Below are 24511 nucleotides of genomic sequence, written 5' to 3'. Positions count from 1 at the left end.
CTGCCGTGGCCTGTGACGTACAGGTAAAGGCTTTTCTTAAGGGCGCTGTCAGATTCGTCCCAGGGGGTGTGTTGTGCTTTCAGCAAGTATTTTATCGTCTGAAACTCGGCAAAAAAGCTCGGGAGCATCGCTCTTGACTGCATTGGGGCCCTTGTTATTAGGGCTTACTATTAGGGCTTACTATAAACAGCTTCAAACCACTTTCAACCGTGTACTATGTGGTAATGCGTCTTATATATGCTTTTTGGGGGGGTTGCTTGTACTTGGTGGCACACTCGTATTTACATGTGAAAGGAATAGCCTATCTGGTTGTGCAATCGCTGTCGGTTTGGTTTTTTGGGGCTTGTTTTTTTTTTTCAAGTTAAACGCCGTGCCTTCTGCTTTCTCCGTGCTCGCACAGATGCACTTGCCACCCTTCCAGGTGTATCAGCCGCATGCCAAGAGACCCTAGCGACAGCTAAACATTCGGCCTTCTTTCCAGCCGTCCTTGCTCCTTCGTGGTAACGCCACCGTTTTCTCCTTTTTCAGGAGGACAACTATAGTCAGTCGGTCTCTGTTCACTCTAAGATCAAGCCTAAGAAGTTCTGTGTCGCTAAGAGGACGCGCAATATCTAGATTTGGCTGAGGAGGAGCGGCTGTTTACATGAAAATAGTTTCAAGTTGCATATGGGATGAAATATAGGATGAGTTGGCCACGGATCTTTGCAAAGGCTCTGATGGGTAGCAAATCCTTATTGCGTATGTGAAAGCAGTGTAACTGAGTTTACGTGAACACGTGGTGGCTGCTTTTGCCACTGTACTTTTGGTATAAGCATCCGTTTCTCCAAACACGTAGTGCCTTCAGCTTCCCACCTATGATCGCACTTCCCACTTTTCTACACAGGCAAACGCATGCAGATGGCACTGAGATTCTTCTGCTGTACTTGGAAAATGTCTCTTGAACAGAAGTAAACAAAATAATTGCGTTGATTTACTGTCATAGATATGTAAAGCGTTATTTGGAGGAGTAATTTTGACGTTCTTTTATAGGTAAGGTTCCTTACACTTGAAGATGCCGCTCTTCGGGAATATTGTTGTAATTAAACGGAATGGGACTGATGGAATTAGGTTTCCACTCACTGCAAGTTCTTGTTTATTTGGAAGGTGAGAATTAGTTGAGTACTTTCATACGTGGAAATAATGTTAGTGACATTTTTCCTGCAGAATATATCTTTTAATACTTCTTTGCAAAAAGAAACGTTTGTTTATTTGCAAGTCATGTTCAGGGGAGGGAAGGTGATATTGGACTGAGGTTATTTGTAAGACTAAAAAGCTGAACTTACTTTTTGTTACATTTTTTCCTTTTCCTTGCCAGAACTACTTTTTTTTTTTTTTTTTAAAGTTTCTGGCCAAAGAAAATCTGGGACGGGATTGACAGTAATATGTAGTTAGAATTGTTTATAGAATCATTTAGGTTGGAAAAGATGTTTAAGATCATCCAGTCCAAGCAAGTGGTGGTATTCTTTTATCCAGAGGCAGTTTCCAGATAATTGGCTGGTGAAGAGAAGCGAGGTACATGGCTTGTATTTGACCATCTTCATTATATCAGTGCTCTTCTCAATTTTTTTTTTTTTTTTTTTTTTTTTGGTTCTCCAAAACCTCAGTAATGCAGTATGTCAGCCAGTATCTAGAATTAATATTAAAAATTAATAAGAACTTACACGTCCTTCTCCAATCTTGAAATTTGCTTTGACTTACACAGTTGAGTGACAGTGGGTTTTGAGCTCGATCCAGCTATTTTACATTGAAAGATAAAATACACTGGAACAGTGTATGTGAAGATTTGACTAGGTGATCTTACTATAAACAGCCTTCAAATAAAATGTTTTTACTTCTCTTACTTCTCTTATACTAGGTCTGTTCAGCACTTTACTGACTGATAGATATCTTAAATAGCTAATTATTTAGTCCTGAATCGGATTCCATAGTTAACATCTGCGGGAAGCACTCCGGTGTCAGTAATATTGTTCTTTGGCTTCAGCAGAGCCGCCCCGACAGGTGGTTCTTAATGGTACAAACATTAATTTCTGCTAGCTGCCTCAGCGAGAGGTGTTGGGCATTTCTTGTGAACAGTACCTCTGGTGGGATAGCTGGTGTGTTTGCTGCCTAAGACCTACAGCGTATCGAAAGCATTAGAGATTAGCTTAAAAAAAAAAAAAAAAACCCAACGAAAAAGTCTGTACGGTTAGAAACACAGCTTTCACTTACTGGCAGCTTTTAAGAAGGTAGAAGTGGCTGTCCAAGTGAGACCAAAGGCCCATCTACCTGATATTCTGTGTCTGACAGTGATCCGTAATTAATGCCTAAGAGCGAGCTTAAGAGCACATGCTGGTATTTTCTGAAAATATGCCACAAGTCTTTGGCAACTCGGAAATCAGGAAACAAGTAATCTCAAGCCACCAGATACCTGTTGCAGACTTGTCTCTTTCAGCTTGTCGTGAGCTGCTTTTTTTCAGAATTTGGGTGTTGTACGGTTTTTTGCGGCTGCAGCTTCTCTGATGTTGTAGAAGTGTGAGCTCCTGTTATTTTTTGCCACAGTTGAAAGACTTAGGTAATTCGGTTTTTTTACGTTACCACATTTAAGAAAGCACCATGCTGCTGTATATTTATTAGCTGAAAAGTTGGGAACTCACCTAATTCTATAGCAGTCAAATTTTTCTGTCTTCTGTGTGTCTTGAAACTGAAATAGTATTTTCACCCACAGGAGAACAGAATGTGATATTCGCATCCAGTTACCTCAGGTTTCGAAAGAACATTGTAAAATTGAAGTAAATGAAAACAAGGAGGTGAGATATACGTGTTTTAATGACATATGCCTTGCATCGTTGCATCTCATCAGGCTGCTGAAATGTTTGTTTTATTTTTAGGCAATATTGACTAATTTAAGTACAGTGAATCCTACGCAGCTGAATGGTGGTTGTTTTCAGCAACCTGTACCTCTGAAGCATGGAGATGTGTTAACTATTATTGATCGTTCTTTCAGGTAAGTGCCAGTGACAAACTCTTAATGCCTCGATCCTAGAGTGCGTTCTGCAGGCAAACCGTGCAGAGAGCTTTGTGGACACAAGCTCTTATTGCTGGCTGAAGATACAAAAGATGGCTGTAGATAAATCTGTAAAAGTTAAAATGTCCTTTTACCATCCTCAGAAACCGAAGTTAATCTCGTTTATTTCATATTTCTTTCCAATGTCTTATAGACCTTCTTCAGAAGGCAGGATTGCTTAAAGATTTTTTTTTAATCACTTTTATATTACGTTACGCTAAACCAATAAAGATAGAATCGTCTAGAGAGATCATTTTGATTTTGTTTTGAGGGTAGTCATTTTTAGGCAGAAACTTAGAAGTATTTTGATGTAGTTAAAGCCTTTAAAAGTGATATGTGTGTATTGTTGAAAATGCACAACCGCTGCTAGGTCAGGTATCTTAATAACAGGAATTTTTGTCATCCGCTATTTGACAAAAAAATGGTTGTCTTTTTAAATATTTCTTCCAGATTTGAATATCCTCTCCAATCAACTCCAAGAAAGAGGCGTTCTAGATCTCCAAAAGATGAAACCCTGCAGGTAATTTTGTGACCATAGGCTTATTTATTATAAGTACATTGATATTAGTAGTGATATGGTATTCCATTTCCTTGTTCTGTTTTCTTACTAAGAATAATTTTTCAGCCATAGACTACCTTTCTGTTTGAAAATACAAATAAACTCTATCAGATAAATACTTTTTTAAAGATTAATAATTTATCAATTTTAGACTTGTTGGTTTCTGGTAATGGATACTTAATAATCTTTTGAGGTTACTAATACAGGTAAGCTGTTAAAAATTAATCCTTAGCTTTTTTTGAAGAGAGGATGGGATGCAGAAAATGCAGACCATGGGCATTGCTTATCCTTGTACTTTAAATGGCGAAGTTTGCCCTAGAGAATGAACATTCTTTTTTTCAAAAATAATCTGTTCTTCTATATGCTAGTACGCTATTGATGGAATTTATAAATATCAAACTAAGCCTATCTTTTAATAATTTATTTTCATTAGTTTGTTTCTTTTTTTGTTCTCAGCAAAGTTTTCTCCATTAAAGGGGCTAATGTTAGTTTGTGAGTACTGTGGCTGCTGAAAGGTGGTTTGTTGTTTGTAGTGGGGTTTTTTTTTATGTTACAGTTCTCTTAAATAAAAATCTTACAAAAGGTCTGGTAAGAAGGTGAGATTCAAATGTGCTTGTATATGTTCTTAGGCTACAGCTGCTTTTAGAGCTAATCATTTCAATGATAAAACAAGATTTAAACTCTTGCTATATAGGGCCTCAAATGTGCATTGGGCAATGTTCTTAAATTTTGAAATATTCCAGGATTTCATTTGAATACTTTTAAGCCTGTTTAGTAAACAGTGCATATACTTTTATAAATCTAGTATTTTTCAATGTACACTTGAAAGCTAAACTGTAAAGTATTTGTTGCTTTGCTGTAATATTGTACAAATTTACAGGTTCTTCATGTTCAGCAGGTGGCAGAAGTGGAATTACTACGCAAACAAAGTTCAGGATCTAAAAGTATTCATGCTTCAGGTTAGTACTTGTTTTATGGGGGGGTTTGTTTTCTTCTTCCCCCTTAACTGCATTTATTCTTAGCATAAGAGGAAAAACAAACTTGAAAAGAGCAAAAGAAACGTATTTTAAGGCTTTTCAATCTGAGTGTAATACACCTTGCTATGTCAGTGTACTATCTCTTCACACTTAGATGCTGTGATTTGCCAAAGCCAAGTCCTGCCAGGAGAAATCTGTTTAATTTCATCCTGACAAACGGGCAGTAAGAGTTAGCCTGGAATTGGCAAAATCCATATATATTGCTTTAAGTGGTTTGTGCAAATTCAGTTTATGAAGATTATAGCTAAGAAGGGAGTTTAGTATGCCAGCTTTGCAACTGCAATACAAATGGCAGCTGGAACTGATACGTGAAACAATTACCTGTTGCATTTTACTTTTCAGTGGCATCAAACAAATATAACACAGCAAATTCACCTTTGTGATTAAAATTTAACTTGCAGTTCTCTGCTGACCTAGAATACAGCTAGATCCCTTTTGAGCAAATATTGCATTATCTCATATATTCTTTCCTAATAAGAAATTGAAATGGGTATAATTTTGGAGATATATAGGAAGGGTTAATTCTGCTGATTGAATTAATAGTTTACAATAGTTGTTTCATGTGGACCCAGTCTAGAGCTACTGAGTCTGGGTAGTTGTAGACCATGGACTGGTTAAATGCCAGGACTTCACTTTCCCATGTTCTTGCCTTAAGCAATGCTGCTTTCGTGGGAAGATACGAGATTTGTTAGATGGAGGCTATTTATCTACAGACAGGTTTGATTTTTGTGACAAATGTTTGTTCCAGTGCAAAAACCCCAGGCTGCTTCCAAGTGTTCCGTTCCACTGGGTTCTTGTGAGCGCATCTGTGTTCACAGAATTTGGGTGATAGGTTCCCCAGCGCTGTCCTGTGATGCAACAGTCTTTGCTTCAGTGTTCTGTCCGCTTTAAGGGAACAACTTGTCAGCCCAGTAGAAAAAATACTCATGTACTTGTCTGCAGTTGGGTAAAAGCTTTCATAGAAAAATTTCTAGTTCTTTCCCATGTTTCTCTTTCCCCTCCTCACTCCTTTTCCCCTTTCCCAGAAGACAATTGACAGGCTTTTCCTTGTTTGTCAGTCTCTACCTTCATCTTTACCTGGATTATTTCCCACCAAAATTAAGAAAAGTCAACATGTATCAGGACTTGTTTTGGCAAGCGTTCATGCTGACATCAGGTAGTGTTGAGAAATAGACCTTGTAGATGTGCACGAGATCTCAGGTTCTTGTGGCTTAAAAAGGCACCTCGTAGGTGAACTCAGCTGGCGTATTCCCCTTGCTCGTGGAAAACGCAAAGTGAAGCATGCTTCCTCGAGCTTCCTCGGATGCAGTTCAGGGATTGCAGTGGAATGGCAGCACGCGTGCAGTCACTTGCTGGGTCTCACGTGGGAAGCGGCAGCTCTGCTTTATTGGCTGGCTTTACCCTAAAGAAGCTTTGCCACAGTTCAGGTGATACAGCACCTGTGTAAACGCAGGACAAAAACCAGACTGAATTGTGGTCTAAATGTGATCTAAATGGTTCTTTAATTCTGTGTCCATAGATTTGTCTTGTGGCAGCCTTGAAAGATGTGTCTGAGCTGTTTGTTGATTCTGAAGAAAAACAAAAGCGTGAAATACCAAGTGCCTTAGCTGCATATGGGATAAATTCCAGATTACAACTTAATTTGTGTTAAACATTCAGATATTAATGCTTCTATTATGAGAGAAATTGTTATTGTTAACAGAGCTTTATTTATAGTACTGTATCCTGGACCCTGGTTGACTGTCTTGGAAGAGGAAAGGAAGGAATTTTTATCTGTATTTATGGAACTCGTATTTGTAGTTCTGCGATTTTTCAGTAACTCTGCATCTGTATTACTTTTGCTTTGCTTACTTTGTAGATAATGCTGAGTGTGAAGAAAAAAATGCCAATGAAAATAAACAAAGTACAGAGGAAAATATTTCCAAAGCTTTACCTGTTAAACTACAAACACCCAAATCTTCACACAGAATACATCAATCTAGTAAAAAGCAAAATGAAATGTCTCCCTTCAGTAAACTCTATGAAAAACTGAAACATGAGATTAAAGTGAAAAAAGCTCTGCAAGAGGGAAATGTATCTCAACAAGCTGCAAAGGATGACAATAAGAGTGCTCTGCTAGAACCAGCTGCTCAAATTTCATCATCAAGTTGTGTTTATGATCTGGGAAGCCTGACTAAAGGAAAAGAAAGAGGCAGAAGTGAAAATATTGAAGAATGTAAAATAAAAACAAAGCAAGACATAATCAGTTCAGAATTTAACCGGATCTCAGCTGTAGGAAGCGCTACCAAGAAGAGTTTTACCCAAAGTCCTCGAACTTCTGTTTCAAAGGAGATGTCAAGAGATATCAGTGAAAGAAGTCACTTGCAGGATCAGAAGGAGCTGAGTACAGCAGGCAAATCTAAACATACTGAAGTTACGACCACACCCAGTAAGGAGAATGATGGAAATGCAGCATTTGCTCTGAAGCCGTGCTCTATAGAATGCTTGGGCTATGCAGATAAAATGAAAATACCCAGCCGTGCAATAGCAGTAGATAAACCAGCACAAACAGCTAACACAACAAGCATTTCTGAGGTAGATAAATATGTTCTGTCTACACCAACGCCCAGAAGGAAGAGTCCTCGGTCTCATTTCATATCGCCCACCAAAGAAACTAGTGGAATGAATCCTGTAAATACCGATACTCCAACAAGTCGACGACGTGCGTCATTGAAACGTAAGTCTTTTTCAGAAGTTTTAGCTGAAGCTCAACGGGAAGATTCAGTGTGCAGAAATGATAGCCTCAAACAACTGCCTTTGGTGGAAAATAAATGCTTAAAACAAAGACGGAATAGTAAACAGCATACACCAGGAAAACTGATAAAAGAAGAAGTGCTGAAAGAAATCTGTGATCAGGCAAACTGTGTTAACTCAAAAGAGGGACATTCTGAAACTCCTGCCTCTTCTTCTAATTCCAAGAGTCCCAGAAGAAATAACAGGCGAAGTAAAGAATTATCAAGCAAAAGCGTCTGTTCAGAGACAGTGCCTTCAGAAGAGTTAACATCGGAACTGTCATCTCCTGCTGGTCAGAAATCTGACTCTGGAAGAAAAAGGGGTAGGCCGAGGACCTCTGGACTGCTAACTGAAAAAGCATTGGAGACAAATGCTGTTCAAGAACATCACGGTAAGACTACAGACAGAAAAGACAGTGGAGCTAAAGAAGAGCTGGCCACAAAGGGCTATCATCAGAAACCAGAGCTGGAAGATGCCAGTGTTACAAGACCTCGTAGGTCGACATCAAAGAGAAGGTCTTCTGGAAGTGCTACTGGACTGAAAGACCATAAGGCTGTCTCGGAAACGAATATTTCTGGCCTGTTGGCTGGAGAAGAGTCAGGTAAATACGTTTAATCCCCTGCCTCATCGTTTTTATGTTTGAGAAATTCTTGTAGTGTTTTTATGAGAATTTTTCCACTTACATAAAATGTAGAACTCACTGCTGACATATTAGTTCTAAAATATTTATCATGTAGTTATATTTGACCATAAGAATACACAATAATATGCGTAAAAGTTTACTCAATTGGATCTGTTTCTCCTTAAGCTAAGTTACCTTCTGATATGTTTCCAACTTTAAAATGCATGAGTAAGCACTGTTTTCTATGCTGCCTAAAATGTTGACTTGGATTCTTAGATATACAAAATGTTTTCGATTGTTATTTTTAGGCAAGACGGAAAGGATATCTCAGAAGAGGAAAAGCGGCGATTTGTTACTTCAGCCTTTAGGAAAAAGAAAGAGAGTGTCTTTTGGTGGTCATCTGAGTCCAGAACTTTTTGATAAAAGTTTGCCTCCCAACTCACCCCTTAAAAGAGGTGCGATTCCTGCGAGGCTGAGCTTACCGTTTGGAAACTCGCCACGTGCAGTTCTGAAGAAGGCTCAGGGATTGAAGCACTTTGCAGTCCAGGTAAATGTTAAGGCTAATCAAGTTGTTAGACAATTAATGTGAACAGAATTTATAAATTCTAAGACTTCTAAAAATGAATTAAAAATTAGTAGTAAACCTTGTTAGATGTGTGTTGGGAAGTGGAAATTTTAATTGCAAATCAAAATGGTATTTGAAATCAGCAAACTTTAATCGGCATTTTTTTAAATTCTGCGTAGTGTTAGGTTAATGGTTGGACTGGATGATCTTAAAGGTCTTTTCCAACCTAAACGATTCTATGATTCTATGATTGTAGGAAAGGGCTCAGCTTACCCTTTATATCTACCTGTCTTTATAGAGGAGGTGTGTTTTTATTCACCTCACACTACTGCTCATTCTCATGCATACGTGGGAGTACATTTCTGTATGTTTGTGCTTAGCAGCAGTGCCTACAAGCTCCGCTTTACCATAAATAACAGAAAACAGCAGTAGGGCGTTGGCAGACTGTGCAAGCTGCTGCCACGTGGTTTGGTTAGAAGTTTGAAAATGTTTGCTGTTGATTTAAACTAGTTAAAGCATGTGTAGTGTACTTGAGGTGAACAAAAGTTTTGAATAAAGTAGAATAATAAATTCAGTTAATTTATTCAATTGAATTTGCATGTGTCTTTTGAGACTGTTTTGAAATTTAAAACTTGTTACAAGTTAGTTTTCAGAGAGTAACATTTAAGGCTTTTTCAAATGATCTGATGATATTTTATACTGTTGTGTGTACTTGTCAGAGATGTAGATGAGCATTTGTAGTTCAGCTATGTGCAGTAACATCTTTATGCATTTTTTTTTTTCCTACAAGGAACCTTCTGAACATTTGCAGAAAGAAAAAATGTCACCAAAAGGTTTCCCAACCCAGAGGTCCCCAGATGCCTCATCCCCTGCCTCTGGGAAGGCAACACCTAAACTTACTTTAGGCTCTCCAGCACCTTACACAAAAGGACGTTTCTCTATTTCTCACGTCCCGACACCGTTACCGATTGCAGAAGAGAAGGATGCTGTTGTGGAAGACGTGAATACAAAGGAGAAAAATGGTGCCCGAGTGAAAACACCTAAATCTTCTCGCATTAACCAAGATGATAAAACCTTTTTAACGGCTACACCCGACAAATTAACAAGAAGCGCACAACTTGCTTTGAAGGTCACTCCCATGAAGAGGAGAAGTGGGGCTGTAGCAGTTATCAATGCAAAAAGAAGAAGTGGTGCCTCTAGTGCCAATTTACTAGGTTTGTTTCAGCAGTTAATTTTTAATATTAATTTTAATGCTTTAAAATACAGGAGCAAAACTGAAGTAGGCCTATTGTTTCGTTATGCAGAGGCCACCCAGCGATTGGCGTGTCTTCTGATGGTTGTTGGACTTGTTGGAAACACCTGGCAATTGCAAAGTGTTACATTCTCTCCTACTTATAAAGCAAATTACTAAAGCATATATAAAACCATACTTAGAACACAAATCTTAATGTTCAGAAGTTCAAAAATGGTAGAATTAAGATTCTCTTTGCAAGGTTAGTTGCAGTAGTGATCCTTCAAGTTCAAATAGTACCGAACTAAATCAAATTGTATCAATTACATCAATTTTGATTTGAAAATGTGCACTTTATAGCAATGTAGCTTCAGTTTGTTTTCTTTGTGCCTTTCTTTATACACAGTTCACAATCTTTGCACATGGACTGGGCTGCACTTAACAGATATTTATATTTTTATATATGTATAAAAATATAACAGATATAATTAAAAAAATAGGATGATAACTGGGTGTTAATTTGATATTTTGAACATTTGAATTTGAATGTTGAACACTGGTTTGAAATGGTTTTGACAGCATTGGAAACACTATGATAGGGGAACTCTGATTCTTGAAATTTTTATCTTTGAAGAAATTTACAGATAAGGCATCTTTGTCATCTGTTTTCATAAATTAAATCAATTTGACTCTTTCAAAGTCAAATTTAAAGCTTCCTACCAACACCACCATTCACCCAGGAATTTTTATTATACTTTATTATCTTCATTTTTTTTATAGTGTCACTTTAAAAGTTTAAACAACATACTACATACAATGTCCCAGTGATGGTCTTGTCATTATTATTATTACATGATGAGATAAAATCACAGGCCTTCACAATACTTTGTGGTTAATACAGCTGAAAGTGGTATTAGTCTTTTAAAGAAATAAGTGGGTGGGGTTTTTTTTAGTGGCTTTGGTTGTTCCGTTCATTTTAATAGCACCAGAGTACTTCACAAATATTAATGATAAATCATTTTTCACCACTACTCTGTAATGTGTAAGTGGTTTTTAATATCAGTGCATCAGTTTCTTCTGTAATATGAAAAGAAAACCACAGTTCTTAAAAATTTTGGATATCTACTTTGTATCCAAAATAAAAATATCCTTTTCTTCAGGAGCGGCCTTCCCCTTTTTATCTCTACTTAAAAAAATAATAGTTTCTTTTATATGATCCCTGTCTTCTCATAGCCTATTTCTGAAGTAAACAAGGCACATGTCCTACCAACTTACAGCTTCATTTCTTACACAGCTGGAACTGATTCCCTGATTCCTCTGCTGTGTACGGAATGATGCTGTGATAAAGGTAACCTTGCTTTGGGAATTTTCGGAGTATGTTATAAGGAGAAGGTGATACAAGAAAAATTATGGAAAGTCTGTGTAGATCTAAATGCTGTAAGCAGTATAAATAAATAATTTCCTGACGATGAAATTCCTTGGGAAGGTGGTGCGAGAAAACCTGGATATGTTTCACTTAGAAGCCATTGCTCTGATGTTAAATCTCGAGTCCCACCAGGGAAAAGTTCAGGTGTAATAATGAATGAGCCTGAAATGCTCATGGCAAGTTTCTACTGGGAAAAATTATTTCCTTAGAAAAAGAGTGAGGATGGAATTGGGTCAGCATTCGGTTTTAGGGTCTAACATTACTTGACACTGAGTAAAGCTTTTTTTTGTTGTTGTTTTGTTGTAGAAATAGCCATACTGGGTACTCGGATGCTTTGTTAAACTTCAGCTGAAATTGGGTCTTCCCATTGAAAGCGTTTCACAGAGTGGTTTAGGTGGTGTCATGTGATACAACGACCACTTTCCTATGCCCAACTGCAGCAAATCCATTGGAATCATAAATAATTGTGAACTTCCATTTACACAGCTGAGAATTAAAGCAGTTATTTCTCTTTTGCTTTCTAGTTGCAAAATCTTGGGCAGAAGTAGTGAAATTAGGTGTTGCAAGACCACAATCAAAGGCTGTTAAAAAAAGTGTCCGAAAAGGAAGATCCCTAAAGAAGATAACCCAATCCCCAAAGGTATTCTTTTTCTTTTTTCATGTTTCTGGGTTGGTTTTTTTGGTTGTGTTTTTGTTTTTGCATAACCACAAAACAGCTTATAAGTATTTTGCTACAGAAGCTGGAAGCTTATGAGCTTTTAGTATGCTATTGAATGGGTGTCAATGTCTTTGTCACAGCATATAAGAAATATAGATTTTATATAAAAGAAATCTTTGTTTACTAACTATTTTTTGGGTTTTTTTTCTTTTTTTTTTTTTTTTCCCCCTCTGCAGACTCCAGAAAGAAAAATAAAAGGTCATTTTAGTACAGGTCATGCTGAGTCACCTGCTACAATAGTTGTAGGTAGAGCTTACTCCGCCACACTCAGAATGGCTGGACAGGTCCCTAAAGTGGTAAAAAATCCTATCTTGAAGCTAAACATGAACATGGACGAAAGCTTCACAGGTAAGTTTCTGAAGTCTGTTGTTCACTCTGCCAGCTGTGTAGTTTTGTCAAAGCATGTGCTCATTTCTCTGAATATAATTTGTAGGAATGACTGAAATGTTTCAAACTCCAGAAAATAAGAGTCGAAAAACATTACCTTTGGCTACTGGTCAGAAGACTGATTTTACACCAACATGTACTGCAGTGGAAATTTCTGAACTGCACACTCCTGAAGAATCTGGTATGTTTGTTATTTGAAAAGAAGGGAAATGTTTCGGTATATTTAGGGGTGGTGGTGGCTCTGCTACTTGAGGCGGTGAGTAGTCACAGCCTGGGCAGACTGGATGTATTGAGATGAAGCATCTGGCAACCCATAAAAGGAACCATTGATTTTTATCATGTATTAAAAGACATTTTTGTAGTTCCAGTTAATTTTTGAGTAGGTATTATTTTCTTATTTGTTCTACTTGGTATGAAACTTCAAAATGTTGAAGTATTGTTTCAGGCAAATCTTGTGCTGAAGCACGGCGCTTTCTTAATCAGTTGTCTGTGGATACATCTAAATCCAGTGACAAAGTTTCATGGCAGGGAGAAGTTATTGTGTAATCTTGCAGAAGTCTATTCAAATTTTTTTTTTTTTTTAAAGTGTCAGGTTGCAAAGATTTGTATTAAGATGATACTTTGTTGTGCATCTTTTGCTGAGGACTTGCATACCAGTCCTTGTGTCCCTGTATAACTCAGAATTCTTGAAATTAAAATTCTGTTTTCTTGAGAATTTAGCAAAACTGAACATCTACTGAAACACCAAGAAAAATCACAAATAAATCCTCCAATATTTAAAATAATAATACTAATAATAGTTGAAAAGCATTTTGGTTTATTTCAAATGTTGTGGAAGATAGGCTTAGGTACAACAAACCTTGTTAGAACTTCTGAAGGGAGTCCAGTAAGAAGTGTTTTCTTTGAAAAGAACAACTAGTAGAGTGATCTTCATCCACTTAAAGGTGTCTGCTAGCAGCTGTTATTTATCCTGTTATTTAGTGCTTTCCTTAAATCGGTGGGCAAGCAAGCCATTTATCTTACATTCCATACACATTGATCCTTTTGTATGTCATGAATGCTTTAGTTTCATAATTTAGGGAATATGGATTGAAAAAAGTAGTTTATTTCTTAATCCTGCTGGACCAGGAATTTGGAAGGACTTGAACATCTTATGATTAGGACTTGACAGGATAGGAACTACAAAGGCAAGTTATTGCTAGATCCTACAAGCCTTGATTAAAAACAACACCAGTAGACAAATGTACTTTATGGTTAGTTTGAAGATGAGGGTTGTGCTTTTAAACTGAACAGAAAGTTTTAAGATTGAGATTATAGTTGTAGTTAAAGATGAAGGACTCCTAGAGCTACCCTGTTCCTCCGGCCTGCAGTACTCTTACTTGTTACTGGCCTGCAGGTAGAGACTCGTTAACTGCAACTCTCTAAACCTGGTCATCCAACCAGTTCTTTATTCAGCCAGCTGGCTGTTCATCTAGCCTGTGATGTTCTTGTTTGGATACCAAAATACTGTGGGAGACAGTCTTGAAAACCTTGTTAAAGTCACAATAAATAACAGCCACTGCTCTCTTTTCATCCATAAATCTGTTCTTTTTGTTGTAGAAGGCAATCGGATTGGTCAGGTATGATTTTCCTCAAATAAATTAGTGCTGACTGTTCTGTTCCCAATCACCCCGTTCTTCCTGTGCCCAGAAGAGTGTTTCAAGAGGACCTGGTCCACTATTTTCCCAGAAACCAAAGTGAGGCTAGCCTTTCGATATGTAAGGCTTGGTTTTGAGTGTATTATTCTGGAAGTAGCATTTCTGGCATTATAAATTTGGTCTAACTTGTGTTTCAGGAAGAAAATGCAACTTCCTCTAAAATCTTCTGTGAATTGTTCTGACCAGACTGTTGTTCATAACCTTTCCTTTGTTTCAATTCTTTTTTACTAGTGGGAGGAATGATTGCTGCTTCTATTGAGCAACAGCATGGTTATGCTTGTTCTGATGATCATGCTTACTGTGCTAGGAAATAGTGAAGGAAAATAAATATGCCATGTTCTCTGGCACTAAACAGCCAGAGAAATTCACTTCACCTTTTTGCAAGCTTTCCTCTTGATTATCTTTTTCTGCTATGCATAATGAGCAGGACACAAAAGAATCCAGGAACTCCAAAAGTCAATGCCTCTGCAGGCACCATAATCAATATCTGTGAAAAGTGTCTTTCCAAGTACAAGCCATGTGCAAACTGAGTGTAGCTGGGTGATGTTATTGCGGGTCCTCTCCATTATTTTTCAATGGTCTTGGGAGTCTGGAGAGGTCACAGTCATCTGGAAGCTGGCAAATGTCCCAGTTTTCACCAACTTTCTTACCCAATTTGGGGTAAGAAGGAAGAGCCTGGCAATTACAGGCCTGGCAGTCTCACTTCAGTGCCTGGTAAAATTATGGAGAAGGTTATTCTGGGAGTTACTGAAAAACACTTGAGACAATGCAGTCATTGGTCATAGCCAGCACAGGTTCACGAGGGGAAAGTCCTGCTTAAACAACTTCATTTCCTTTTATGATGGGGTTACCCGTCTAGTTGACGGTCAAGTAAGTAAACTTACTACATTAAGTAAGTTTGCCGATGATACTAAACTGCGACTAGCTGTGGACTCCCTTGAGGGTAGAGAGACTTTACAGAGAGATCTGCATAGATGAGAGAGCTGGGCAATGGCCAAATGTATGAAATTGAAAAAGAGCAAGTGTTGGATTCCCTACCTGGGACAGGCTAATCCTGGTTATCCATGCAAACTGGGGGACAAGAGGCTGGAGACCAGCCCTGTGGAAAGAGATCTGCGGGTTTGGGTTGATGGCAAGTTGAATGTGAGTCAACAGAGTGCCCTGGCAGCCAAAGGGGCCAGTCGTGTCCTGGGGTGCATCAAGCACAGCATAGCTAGCTGGTCGAGGGGGGCAATTGTCCCACTCTACACTGCACTGGTGTGGCCCCACCTCGAGCACTGCGTGCAGTCTTGGGTGCCTCAGTAGAAGGACATGAAACTATTAGAGTCTGTCTGGAGGAGGGCAACCAAAATAGTGAAAATTCTCGAGGGCAAGACTTAACGAGGAGCGGCTGAGGTCACTTGGCTTGTTCACCTTGGAGAAGAGAAGGCTGAGGGGTGACCTCATGGCAGCCTACGCCTTCCTCACGGGGAGCAGCGGAGGGGGAGGTGCTGATCTCTCCTTGGTGAGCAGTGATAGAACACGAGGAAATGGAATAGGGCTACATCAGGAGAAGTTCAGATTGGACATTAGGAAAAGATTCTTCACTGAGAGGGTGGTCGGTCCCTGCAACAGGCTCCCCAGGGAAGTGGTCACAGCACCAAGCCTGTCAGAGTTCAAGGAGTGTGTGGGTGAGCGTAAGGAGCTCTTAGTCATATGGTTTAGTTTTAGGTACTCCTGCGAGGAGCAGGCAGTTGGACTCTGATCCTTATGGGTCCCTTCCAACCTGAGACAGTCTATGATTCCATGATATAAATTTTACAAAAATCAGTGTAATTTTTTTCTTCCTTGATGTTGGAAAGGTCAAATGTATGTTCTTTAATGTGAAAATTTCTGATCTATGTCTGGTATTGCTTCAAAACACAAAGGAAATTGTGATCAAAAACTTGAACCACTAGAAATTTTAGGGACAGCAGAAAAGATTAATTTTTATACCAGACTAAATAAGGAAAAATAGTAAAGTTGTTTTTATAGTCAGTTTTTTAAATGTAGATTGTACCTTGTAGACACCAGTTACCAAATCAATTGTTGATGCACATTTTTGGATTTTGGTTTGTAGAAGTCTCTGGCTGTTTGAATCCATTTTACTTAGTTATATAGCATTTAGAATGCTTGGACTTTTGCTTAATTCTTTTTCCAAATTGCATAAATCTACTACTTATTTCAGGAGAGATGCTGGTGTCGCCATTAAATAGTTCAGATGCTTCAGAACAGAAACAAGAAAGTCCAGGATTTTGCCACTTTCTGAGAGAGAAGGAGTCTCTAAGGTCTATGTTTGATGCAATATCCACAAAAACTCCTGAAAAAGGAAGAGCCATGCTGGAAGAAAATATTAGTGTGGATAGTCTGTCAATAATTCCAGAAAAACAAGCATCTCGGGTGAAATCAGGAAGTAAAAGGAGGACTCCAAAGCAGAAGTTGGAGCCAGTTGAGGTCATGTCAGGCATCAAGCAGCTTTTAAGGACCCCTGAACAAAGGGCAGAACCAGTAGAAGCCTTATCAGGCATCAAGCAGCTCATGAAGACGCCGAAGCAGAAGTCGGAGCCTGTAGAGGCTTTGTCGGGCATCAAGCAGCTCATGAAGACCCCAAAGCAGCAGTCAGAGCCTGTGGAGGCTTTGTCAGGCATCAAGCGGCTCATGAAGACCCCAAGGCAGAAGTCGGAGGCTGTAGAGGCCTTGTCAGGAATCAAGCGGCTCATGAAGACCCCAAAGCAGAAGTCGGAGCCTGTAGAGGCTTTGTCGGGTGTCAAGCAGCTCATGAAGACCCCGAAGCAGAAGTCAGAGCCTGTGGAGGCCTTGTCAGGCATCAAACAGCTCATGAAGACCCCAAAGCAGAAGTCGGAGCCTGTAGAGGCCTTGTCTGGCATCAAGCAGCTCCTGAAGACACCAGAGCAAAAGTTGGAGCCAGCTGAGGTCCTATCAGGCATCAAGCGGCTCATGAGGACTCCACAGGAGAAGCCAGAACCAGTTGAGGTCCTGTCAGGCATCAAGCAGCTCTTGAAGACCCCACAGCAGAAGCCAGAACCAGTTGAGGTCCTGTCAGGCATCAAGCAGCTCTTGAGGACCCCACAGCAAGAGTTGGAACCTAGTACAGATGAAATTGCCTTTGAAAGATTGCTGAAGACTCCAGTACAAAAAAAGGAAGCAGTAAAAGATGTGGCAGGTGTTACTTTAATCAAGAAAACTCCAAAGATGAAATATCAACCAGTAGAAGACATGATTGGGGTCAGCCGTATTTTCAAGACACCAAAGGAAAAAGTTGAACCCATAGAAGATATGTTTGGTATTAGTAGACTAGTGAAGACTCCGAGAGAGAAGTGTCAACCAGTTGATGATTTTGTGGGTCTGCAAAGGCTGATGGCAGAACCCAGGCAGAAATGTTCTGATTTTGAAGTGGACTATGTTGGACTTACGGAAATGTTTGATATACCAGAGGAAATTAAGGTAAAATACTTTCTTTAGTTTTTGGAAGGAATGTATTTAGACTTTAAAGCCTGTGGTTGAAATGAATTCTTAGTCCTCCTAGTATGATATCTTGTATGTTACAGCGCTTCAAATATGTCATGCCCGTAACCTCTGGAGGAAAAGATACCTTCTAGAAAAGCACCTCGTGTTGATTTGAAAACTGTAAAGATGGCAGTCTTTCTTCCTTGGTAGCTTTGTCCAGGTGAATGCCCCCCTGTTAGAAGACACAGCTTACTACAAATTTGGATCTGAGCACTTTTTTTTCTTTTTCCTGGTCATTTTTTCCTGTTATGTTTAAAGCACCCTTTAAATTGCTTCCAAACTGTAATCAAATTGTTTCTCAGCCTTCCTTTTCATAAGCAAGACGTCTTGGGTTTTTTGTTTTGTACAGCTGCTTCATACCCTATAGATTAAATTTTAAGCTCTCTTTTTCTTTGCACATCCAAAAGTGTTGAGCATTTGACAAAACATGTTACCATGTGATCAGTTGATTGCTCACTATGCCCCGAAGTCTTTCATTCATTGCTTCCTGAATGGATGCCGATTTTATAGAGGTGGCTTTCCCACTGTACGTTTGTCTGTGTTAATACGTATTTTCTTTGAAGGAACCCTGTCTAAGTAGTTACTGAGGTTCCTCTGGGTTACCATTCTGACCTTATAATTCACAGCTTCATCACTCTTGTCATTTGTGAATTTTATTAGTATTGATTTTTATGTTCATTCCCAGATCCATAGGTAAAATGTCAAGTATCGCTGGGCTTAGTGGTCATCGGTGTAGAACTACAATAAAACACTACAAAACACTCAAATGATTCGGCTTCAATACCCCAAATTTCTTTTGAGCACTCATTTAGATACTTTTCAGCCAATCTAATTAATACTTTTTTAACTATGTAGTGTTTGTTATCTTGCATTTTAAAAAAATGCTACACTAGCTCAGATGGCAAGTATTAAGTTTAATATATTTGTGTGCAGATATCAAATATATGGATGCAGTTACAAAACTAAGTTGATTTCATTTTTAGAGAAAAGTATTTGACAAGACTTTTTTCATCTATTACTATATATTAATTTTGTATTTGTTGGCTCCATTATTTCTTGTCCTGTCAGACATGCGTTTATTGATTATCGTTTATTCCCTTAGGTCAGATCAGTAAACGCTGTGGATTCTAAGCAAGGAGATACTGTGCCTCCTTGTACTAATTCCAGTCATAAATACGGTAAGTACAAATACTTTTGCTTTAACTAGAGGAATAATGACTACACAAGGTAATATATGTTATTATGAAGTTTTAACATATGTTTTAAAAAATCAAAAACACACAGTGTGAAGCGTGTGTAGCTCATGGAATTTGTGCAGTCATTCCTAATGAACACCAGGTGCTGGAATGCTGTTGGTGTAGAAGTAACAGTGTAGTAGTTTGTTGGTGTGGTAACACTGGCATCTCCAAACATACCAGTGTAAGAAACGTGATGTTAAGGTCTCCACTTAAAATTATCTTTCTTTGCAAAGGCTTTCCAGAGCATAGCTTAAACCTGTGAATGCTACCTACCAAATAAACCAAACATCTTTGGTCAGAAACCTGGCCTTTAATTTAGGAGTTGGTTAAAATCATTGTTTGTTTGTTTGTTTGTTTATTTTCAAATGAAGAATATTGTGTGATTTGTTTGAGCAAGATGACTCTGTTAGGAAAATTGAAACTCACAGCTACTTTGATCAGTCATAGTAACATATAACTTTTATTTATTCTCTTTTCTATGTAAAAAACTGTGAATGGGGGGAAAACAACTGGTTTAGAAGACAAAGGAAATATTTCACAAGGTGAAGATTCTCAACAGAAGGAATCAACTAGCGAAGACCAGTCTACCCAGAGACCAACAAGGGGCAGATCACGGAAGACAGTACATACTGCTTCAGCAAAGCAGTGTGAAAAGGATTTGAATCTAAAAGAATTGCAAGGTCCGGGAAAAAAGAATACCCAAGAGGAGATGGGAGAGATCAGTATTTCAAATCTAGTAGCTAAAAACAAAGGAAGAGGAAGGAGAGCAAACCGTTGCATACAAGAAGTTGTTTCAGAGAACCCTGATCAGGAAAAAGTTGGAACTGTTTCGTTTGTGGAACCTCATGGAGCTACTCAAAGACCAGGAAGAGGTAAAAGGAAAGAACCAACGGAGTTAAAACATCCAAGTGATAATCTTGAGTCTTGTGGCAAAGATCCTTCAGTTCTACAGAAAGAACCTGCAAATATGAAACAGACTTTGCAGGAGTGTGGCATCAGTGTCATACTAGAAACTGAAGGTGATCCAACCATAAAGACAGTAAGTGTATCTGGTAGCATTCAAAATGAAAATTGTCAACTACAAACAGGTTTAGAAAAAACTGAAAACAAATCTAATGAAGCTGGTGTAGAAGACAGTGAAGAAATGCTTCTGTCACCTGGGAGGAGGTCTAGAGGAGTAAGAAAAGTAGAAAACACAGAACCACTGATTCCACCTAAAAGAGGAAGAAGAGTTAGAAATGGCCAAGTTAAACAAGCTGCTTCAGAGGACCTTCATGGGACAACGAGGAAGCTGCGCAAAGACGCATCAGCAGAGACGGTACAAAGAGATGAACGGACTTTTGACAAAGATAATGAGATTGCCACAGCAGAAGAATCTGAAAATGGAGCTAAACTTGAAATAAAGATAACAGAGAAAACAGTTAAGTCTTTAAGAAGTGGTAGAAAGCAGTCAACTGAAGGAAATGCAGACATTTGCGGGATGGCACTTGCAAATATACAAAACATTCTGAAAACTGAGGAAACTTCAGCTGAAACTGATACTGAAACACAATCACACATGAAAAATGAGATTAAAGTATCTCAGGGAGATGAAACAGAAAATGCTCAGGAAAATACAACAGAGACCTCTCAAAGATTAAAGGCAGAGTCACCTTCTGGAGAGACAAACAAAATGCCGGTTACTGCTGTGAACTTGGAAGCAAACAGAAGTGCAGTACGAGAAACAAACAGAACTAGAAACAGGAGAGGCAGAAATGACTCTTTGGAGAAAAAGACTGATGAATTTGCTGAAGATGTAAAGAACTTAGAACTAATTACTCCCAAATTTAAGTCAGAAACAGAAATGGATGAATCTTCTCTCAAAGATTCTTTGAGCTCTGTTTGTGTCAAGAACACATACCAAATCACGAAGGACCAGGACAACCCAGCTGGCACATCAATACCTGCTGCAAACAGTGACAGCCTTGCTCATTGCCGTCAAAAGCGGACAAGAAATGAACAGGGAATAGTGAAACCAAAGCAAACTGAAATCCTGCAAGAGAATCAAGCGCAAAACAACGGAACTGCATGTAGAAGAGGTAGAGGTAGAAAAGTCAGTTTTGAACTTGAAGAAGCCAGTTCCAAAGCGGTTGGAGGAAAAAATAGTTCACCTGGGGATGACGAAGGAATGACTTACAAAGATGGTCAACATGAGACTTCAGAAAATCCCGCCTCACAAGTAAGGAGGAGCAGAAGAAAGCAAGTTGATTCCATGCCACAAATAGCTTGTTCTACCTTTACGGAAAAACAGACATTAATTGCAGTTCATAGTAAAGATGAGGCTTTTGTAAAGGAGCAAGATTCAGCTTTGGAAGCTACTCCCTCTTCAACAGAAGACAATCCACCGAGACGAGGGAAAAGACGAGACGTTGCTGCAGCATCACAGACATCTAGATCTCTTTCTATCAGAAAAAGACGTGGGTTGCTAGAAGGTGGTGATGAAAAGATGACTGTGAGAGAAGATCAAAATCCAGCTTTGGGAAATAAAACTTTGCAAGCAAAAGCAAATGCATCAGCAAGGGACAAAAGGAAAAAGATTGATCTAGCAGCAGAGGCAAAAAGTTCATCTTCTCTCCAGGGAAAATGTGGCTTGTCAGAAACTGATGATAAAGAGGAGAGTACTAATGAAGAACAAAATACGCCTTTGGAAACAGTGTCCTGTGCAAAAGAAAAGCCATTAGGAAGGGGCAGAAGGAAAGAAACTGCTCTGGCATCACGCACAACTGATTACATTTCTCTTAGAGGAAAACGCGGTTTGCCAGCAAATAACGGTAGAGAAGAAGCTCCTAAAGAAGATCAAAATGTTCCATTAAAAACTTCTGATTCATCTGTAAAAGAAAATCAGCTCAGAAAAGGCAGAAGGAAAGAAACTGCCCTCTTGTTAGAAGCCACGAGTTCTATTCAGGGAAAACAGGTCTTATCAAAAGAAAGTGGTAGAAAGAATGATTGTGGGGAAGCAAAAAAGCTGATTGTGGAAAATTCTACTTCCCAAGAAAAAATGGGCCTGTCAAAAGGGAACTCGAGGCAAACAAGCCCTTCACTGGCTGTTAGTTCTACCTCACTTCAAGGTTTGCCAGAAGATGGTAAGAATGAAACTCCTGAAGAACAACAGAGTGTACTTTTGGAAGTAGCTCCGTCTGCAAAAGAAAATCCATCAAGAGTGGGCAGAAAGAAAACAATTTCTTCCAAATCTGAAGAAACTAGTTCCACTTCAATCAGGGAAAAACCTGGCTTGCCGAAAGATAGAGGTCAAAAGAGGATTCTTAAAGAAGGTGAAGATAGATCTCTAGAAAATAATTCTTCCCAGGAAAAAACAAGGCAATTGAGGAATAAAAGGAAAAAGGAGGAATTCACATCAGAGGCAGCAACTTCTATCCATAAAAACATTGACTTGCCGGAAAATGGTAACACTTCGGAAACTCAAAATGCGTGTTTGACATCCACTGGTTCTGAAAAAAATAATCGTTCTGGAAAAGAGAAAGGCATTAACCCTACACAACAGGCAACTTCCACTTCTCGCAGAAGAAAATGTCAGTTGCCAGCAGATGACTTAGCGTCCAAAAAACTGAAAGCAGGTGAGGCAAGGATTTGCTTTCTATTTTCTAAGTATAACTAAGTTATTTATAGATATAACGTGTGCAAAATTCTAGGATTACTGTGGGCTGCCATGCTTTACTATAGAGAGTAGGTCTTCAATATAGCAAGAAGACTTCAGTAGGTAGGGCCTGTTACCTTATATATAAACAAGATGCTTTTCCAAAGTAGAAGGGATCGGTTTTACGGGATATAACATGTATTCGTCCTCTGTTGGGGTATTCACATGTCTTCATGCTCTTCTATAATACGTTCTCTCTCGATCCATAACAATAAATTGTAGTTTAGAGTAAATACAGCAACTAACTTGCATGCAGAAGGTGGTAATGACAGAACATGATAATAACAAGTTTGTAGCACCCATTGTTCATCTTCTTTTCTCCTAAATACCATCTAAGCTTCTGCTTTTATATCTCTGGGGTTTGGAGGACCTTTACTAGTCATCAACTGGTTTTTGAAGTTGATGCTAGAAGGTTTTGAAGCTGTATTTGAGCTAAAAAGACAGCAAAAGTTTCATGCATCTCCTATTTCTTCCTTTACTGTTTTGCTTTCCCAAAGCCAATAGAACTTCTGCTGCAGACATCTGAAATATTCCCTGGAATTTTCAGCTTGATGTGATGTAACTTAAAAACTACCGTGATGCAATTAGAAAATATTATCAAATAAATGTATGCAAATGGAAATAACAATGAATCTTTAGAACTACATATTGAGGAATTTCCTGCCAAATTGTGTTAAAAACCTTATAGTGATTTGACCATGCCCTTTGTTTCGTTTCTCTTGGTCTCTTTCCCTTTTCTATTCCATGCGCTTATCCTCATATAACATGTACGTCTCTTTTGCCATGTATCCGTTACTGAGTTTTCTTGTGTTTCCCTTTACACACTTGCTAGTTCCTGCTTCCTGATACTGCAGTATGTACTTGCCAAATGATCGAGCTGTTCTGATGCTTTACTGCCTGCCTGGATTTTCTGTTCCGGGGAGGTCATCTTTCCCCATGTGGGTTTTAGTGGCAGTTTCTATGTCTGGTGCTTGGGTTGATGCTTATCTCTGAGCAGCTTAACTTTTCTGTGCTACCTAGTTACTTACGTAGGTGTCCAGTCTTTTCTTTACAATTAAACGCCTGACTTCCCAGCTTTATCTGGATCATAAAACAGTTACTATATATTCATTTTTGCAGGACTACTTCTTTGGTGTTGGATATGTTTTAGTTTTACATACCAGTAGAAGGAATTTTCGCTAAAATGGTAGCTAATTGGTTTCGGTGCTCTCATTAATGTTAACCTACTTTCAGAAATAGCTGTAAGTCCTCAGGGATCTATCTTAAAGGATATTGGATGTGCAGAAGGTATAGGGTTTGTAACTGGTTTGTTGAATTCATAGCTGTAATCTTTGGAATGTAGTCATTGGGGACGTTTTCTTTAAAAACAATGTAACTGAAGATTGAATTTTGTATAAAATGTTTGATTTATGATACAAACTGACAGTTAATTGTTTTGTGTACAAATAGAGAATGATGAAAATAGATCGCTACAAAAAGGAAAAAGAAACAAAGCTAAAGAAGAACTCGGCAAAGAGGATGTAAGGGCTACTCGGACTGCTGGAGGGACGGACAGGAAGACAAGATCAAGCACAAGAACAAGTGCAAGAACAAGAAAATAGTCTTAACAGTCACAGAACTAGTTTTTAAATCAATTCAGTAATTGAAATTGCAGGTTTTAATGTGAATTGATTTGCACTCAGATTTTAAGCTCAGATTTTGTAAAGCGATCACGGAATTATATTATCAAAATATATTTCTTAACTGTTTGCAGATACAGCATAGATATTTGTTTGAATAGATTTGTCTATGTGTAGTGGTTCCTAAACCATGGGGTGCTTGTGCAAAACTGCAAACATAAAAATGAATCTTTTTGTAAGAGTATTTATCCCTCTTTCTCTGTTGATCAGTACAGCAGTCAGGAAGCCATATGATTTTACTGCCAGTTTAATTGTAAG

The 24511-nt window shown here is 38.6% G+C and overlaps 1 protein-coding gene across 1 annotated transcript; it reads left to right on the top strand.

Annotated features, from left to right (window-relative positions):
- Window positions 1–1051: 1051 nt before the first annotated feature.
- MKI67 (marker of proliferation Ki-67) lies at window positions 1052–24175 on the top strand. Its single transcript, XM_075718014.1, has 15 exons — window positions 1052–1143; window positions 2744–2825; window positions 2907–3022; window positions 3533–3602; window positions 4522–4600; window positions 6537–8051; window positions 8381–8619; window positions 9428–9851; window positions 11819–11934; window positions 12189–12360; window positions 12446–12580; window positions 16303–17579; window positions 18745–18820; window positions 19399–22494; window positions 24024–24175. The coding sequence occupies exons 1-15, from the start codon at window positions 1052–1054 to the stop codon at window positions 24173–24175; spliced, it is 7641 nt and encodes a 2546-aa protein (XP_075574129.1).
- The last annotated feature ends 336 nt before the right edge of the window (window positions 24176–24511 follow it).

The sequence above is a fragment of the Pelecanus crispus genome, chromosome 10, assembly GCF_030463565.1.
Source record: "Pelecanus crispus isolate bPelCri1 chromosome 10, bPelCri1.pri, whole genome shotgun sequence".
Lineage (NCBI taxonomy): Eukaryota > Metazoa > Chordata > Aves > Pelecaniformes > Pelecanidae > Pelecanus > Pelecanus crispus.
This window is presented reverse-complemented; position numbering and strand designations above follow the sequence as displayed.

What these genes read in the sequence shown, in the direction of transcription:
- MKI67 (XM_075718014.1), top strand. Translation starts at nt 1,052, where the DNA reads ATGCCGCTCTTCGGGAATATTGTTGTAATTAAACGGAATGGGACTGAT. An exon ending in GCACACTCCTGAAGAATCTG is followed by an intron (nt 12,581 to 16,302) that starts GTATGTTTGTTA and finishes TACTTATTTCAG; the next exon opens with GAGAGATGCTGGTGTCGCCA. An exon ending in GTCCAAAAAACTGAAAGCAG is followed by an intron (nt 22,495 to 24,023) that starts GTGAGGCAAGGA and finishes GTGTACAAATAG; the next exon opens with AGAATGATGAAAATAGATCG.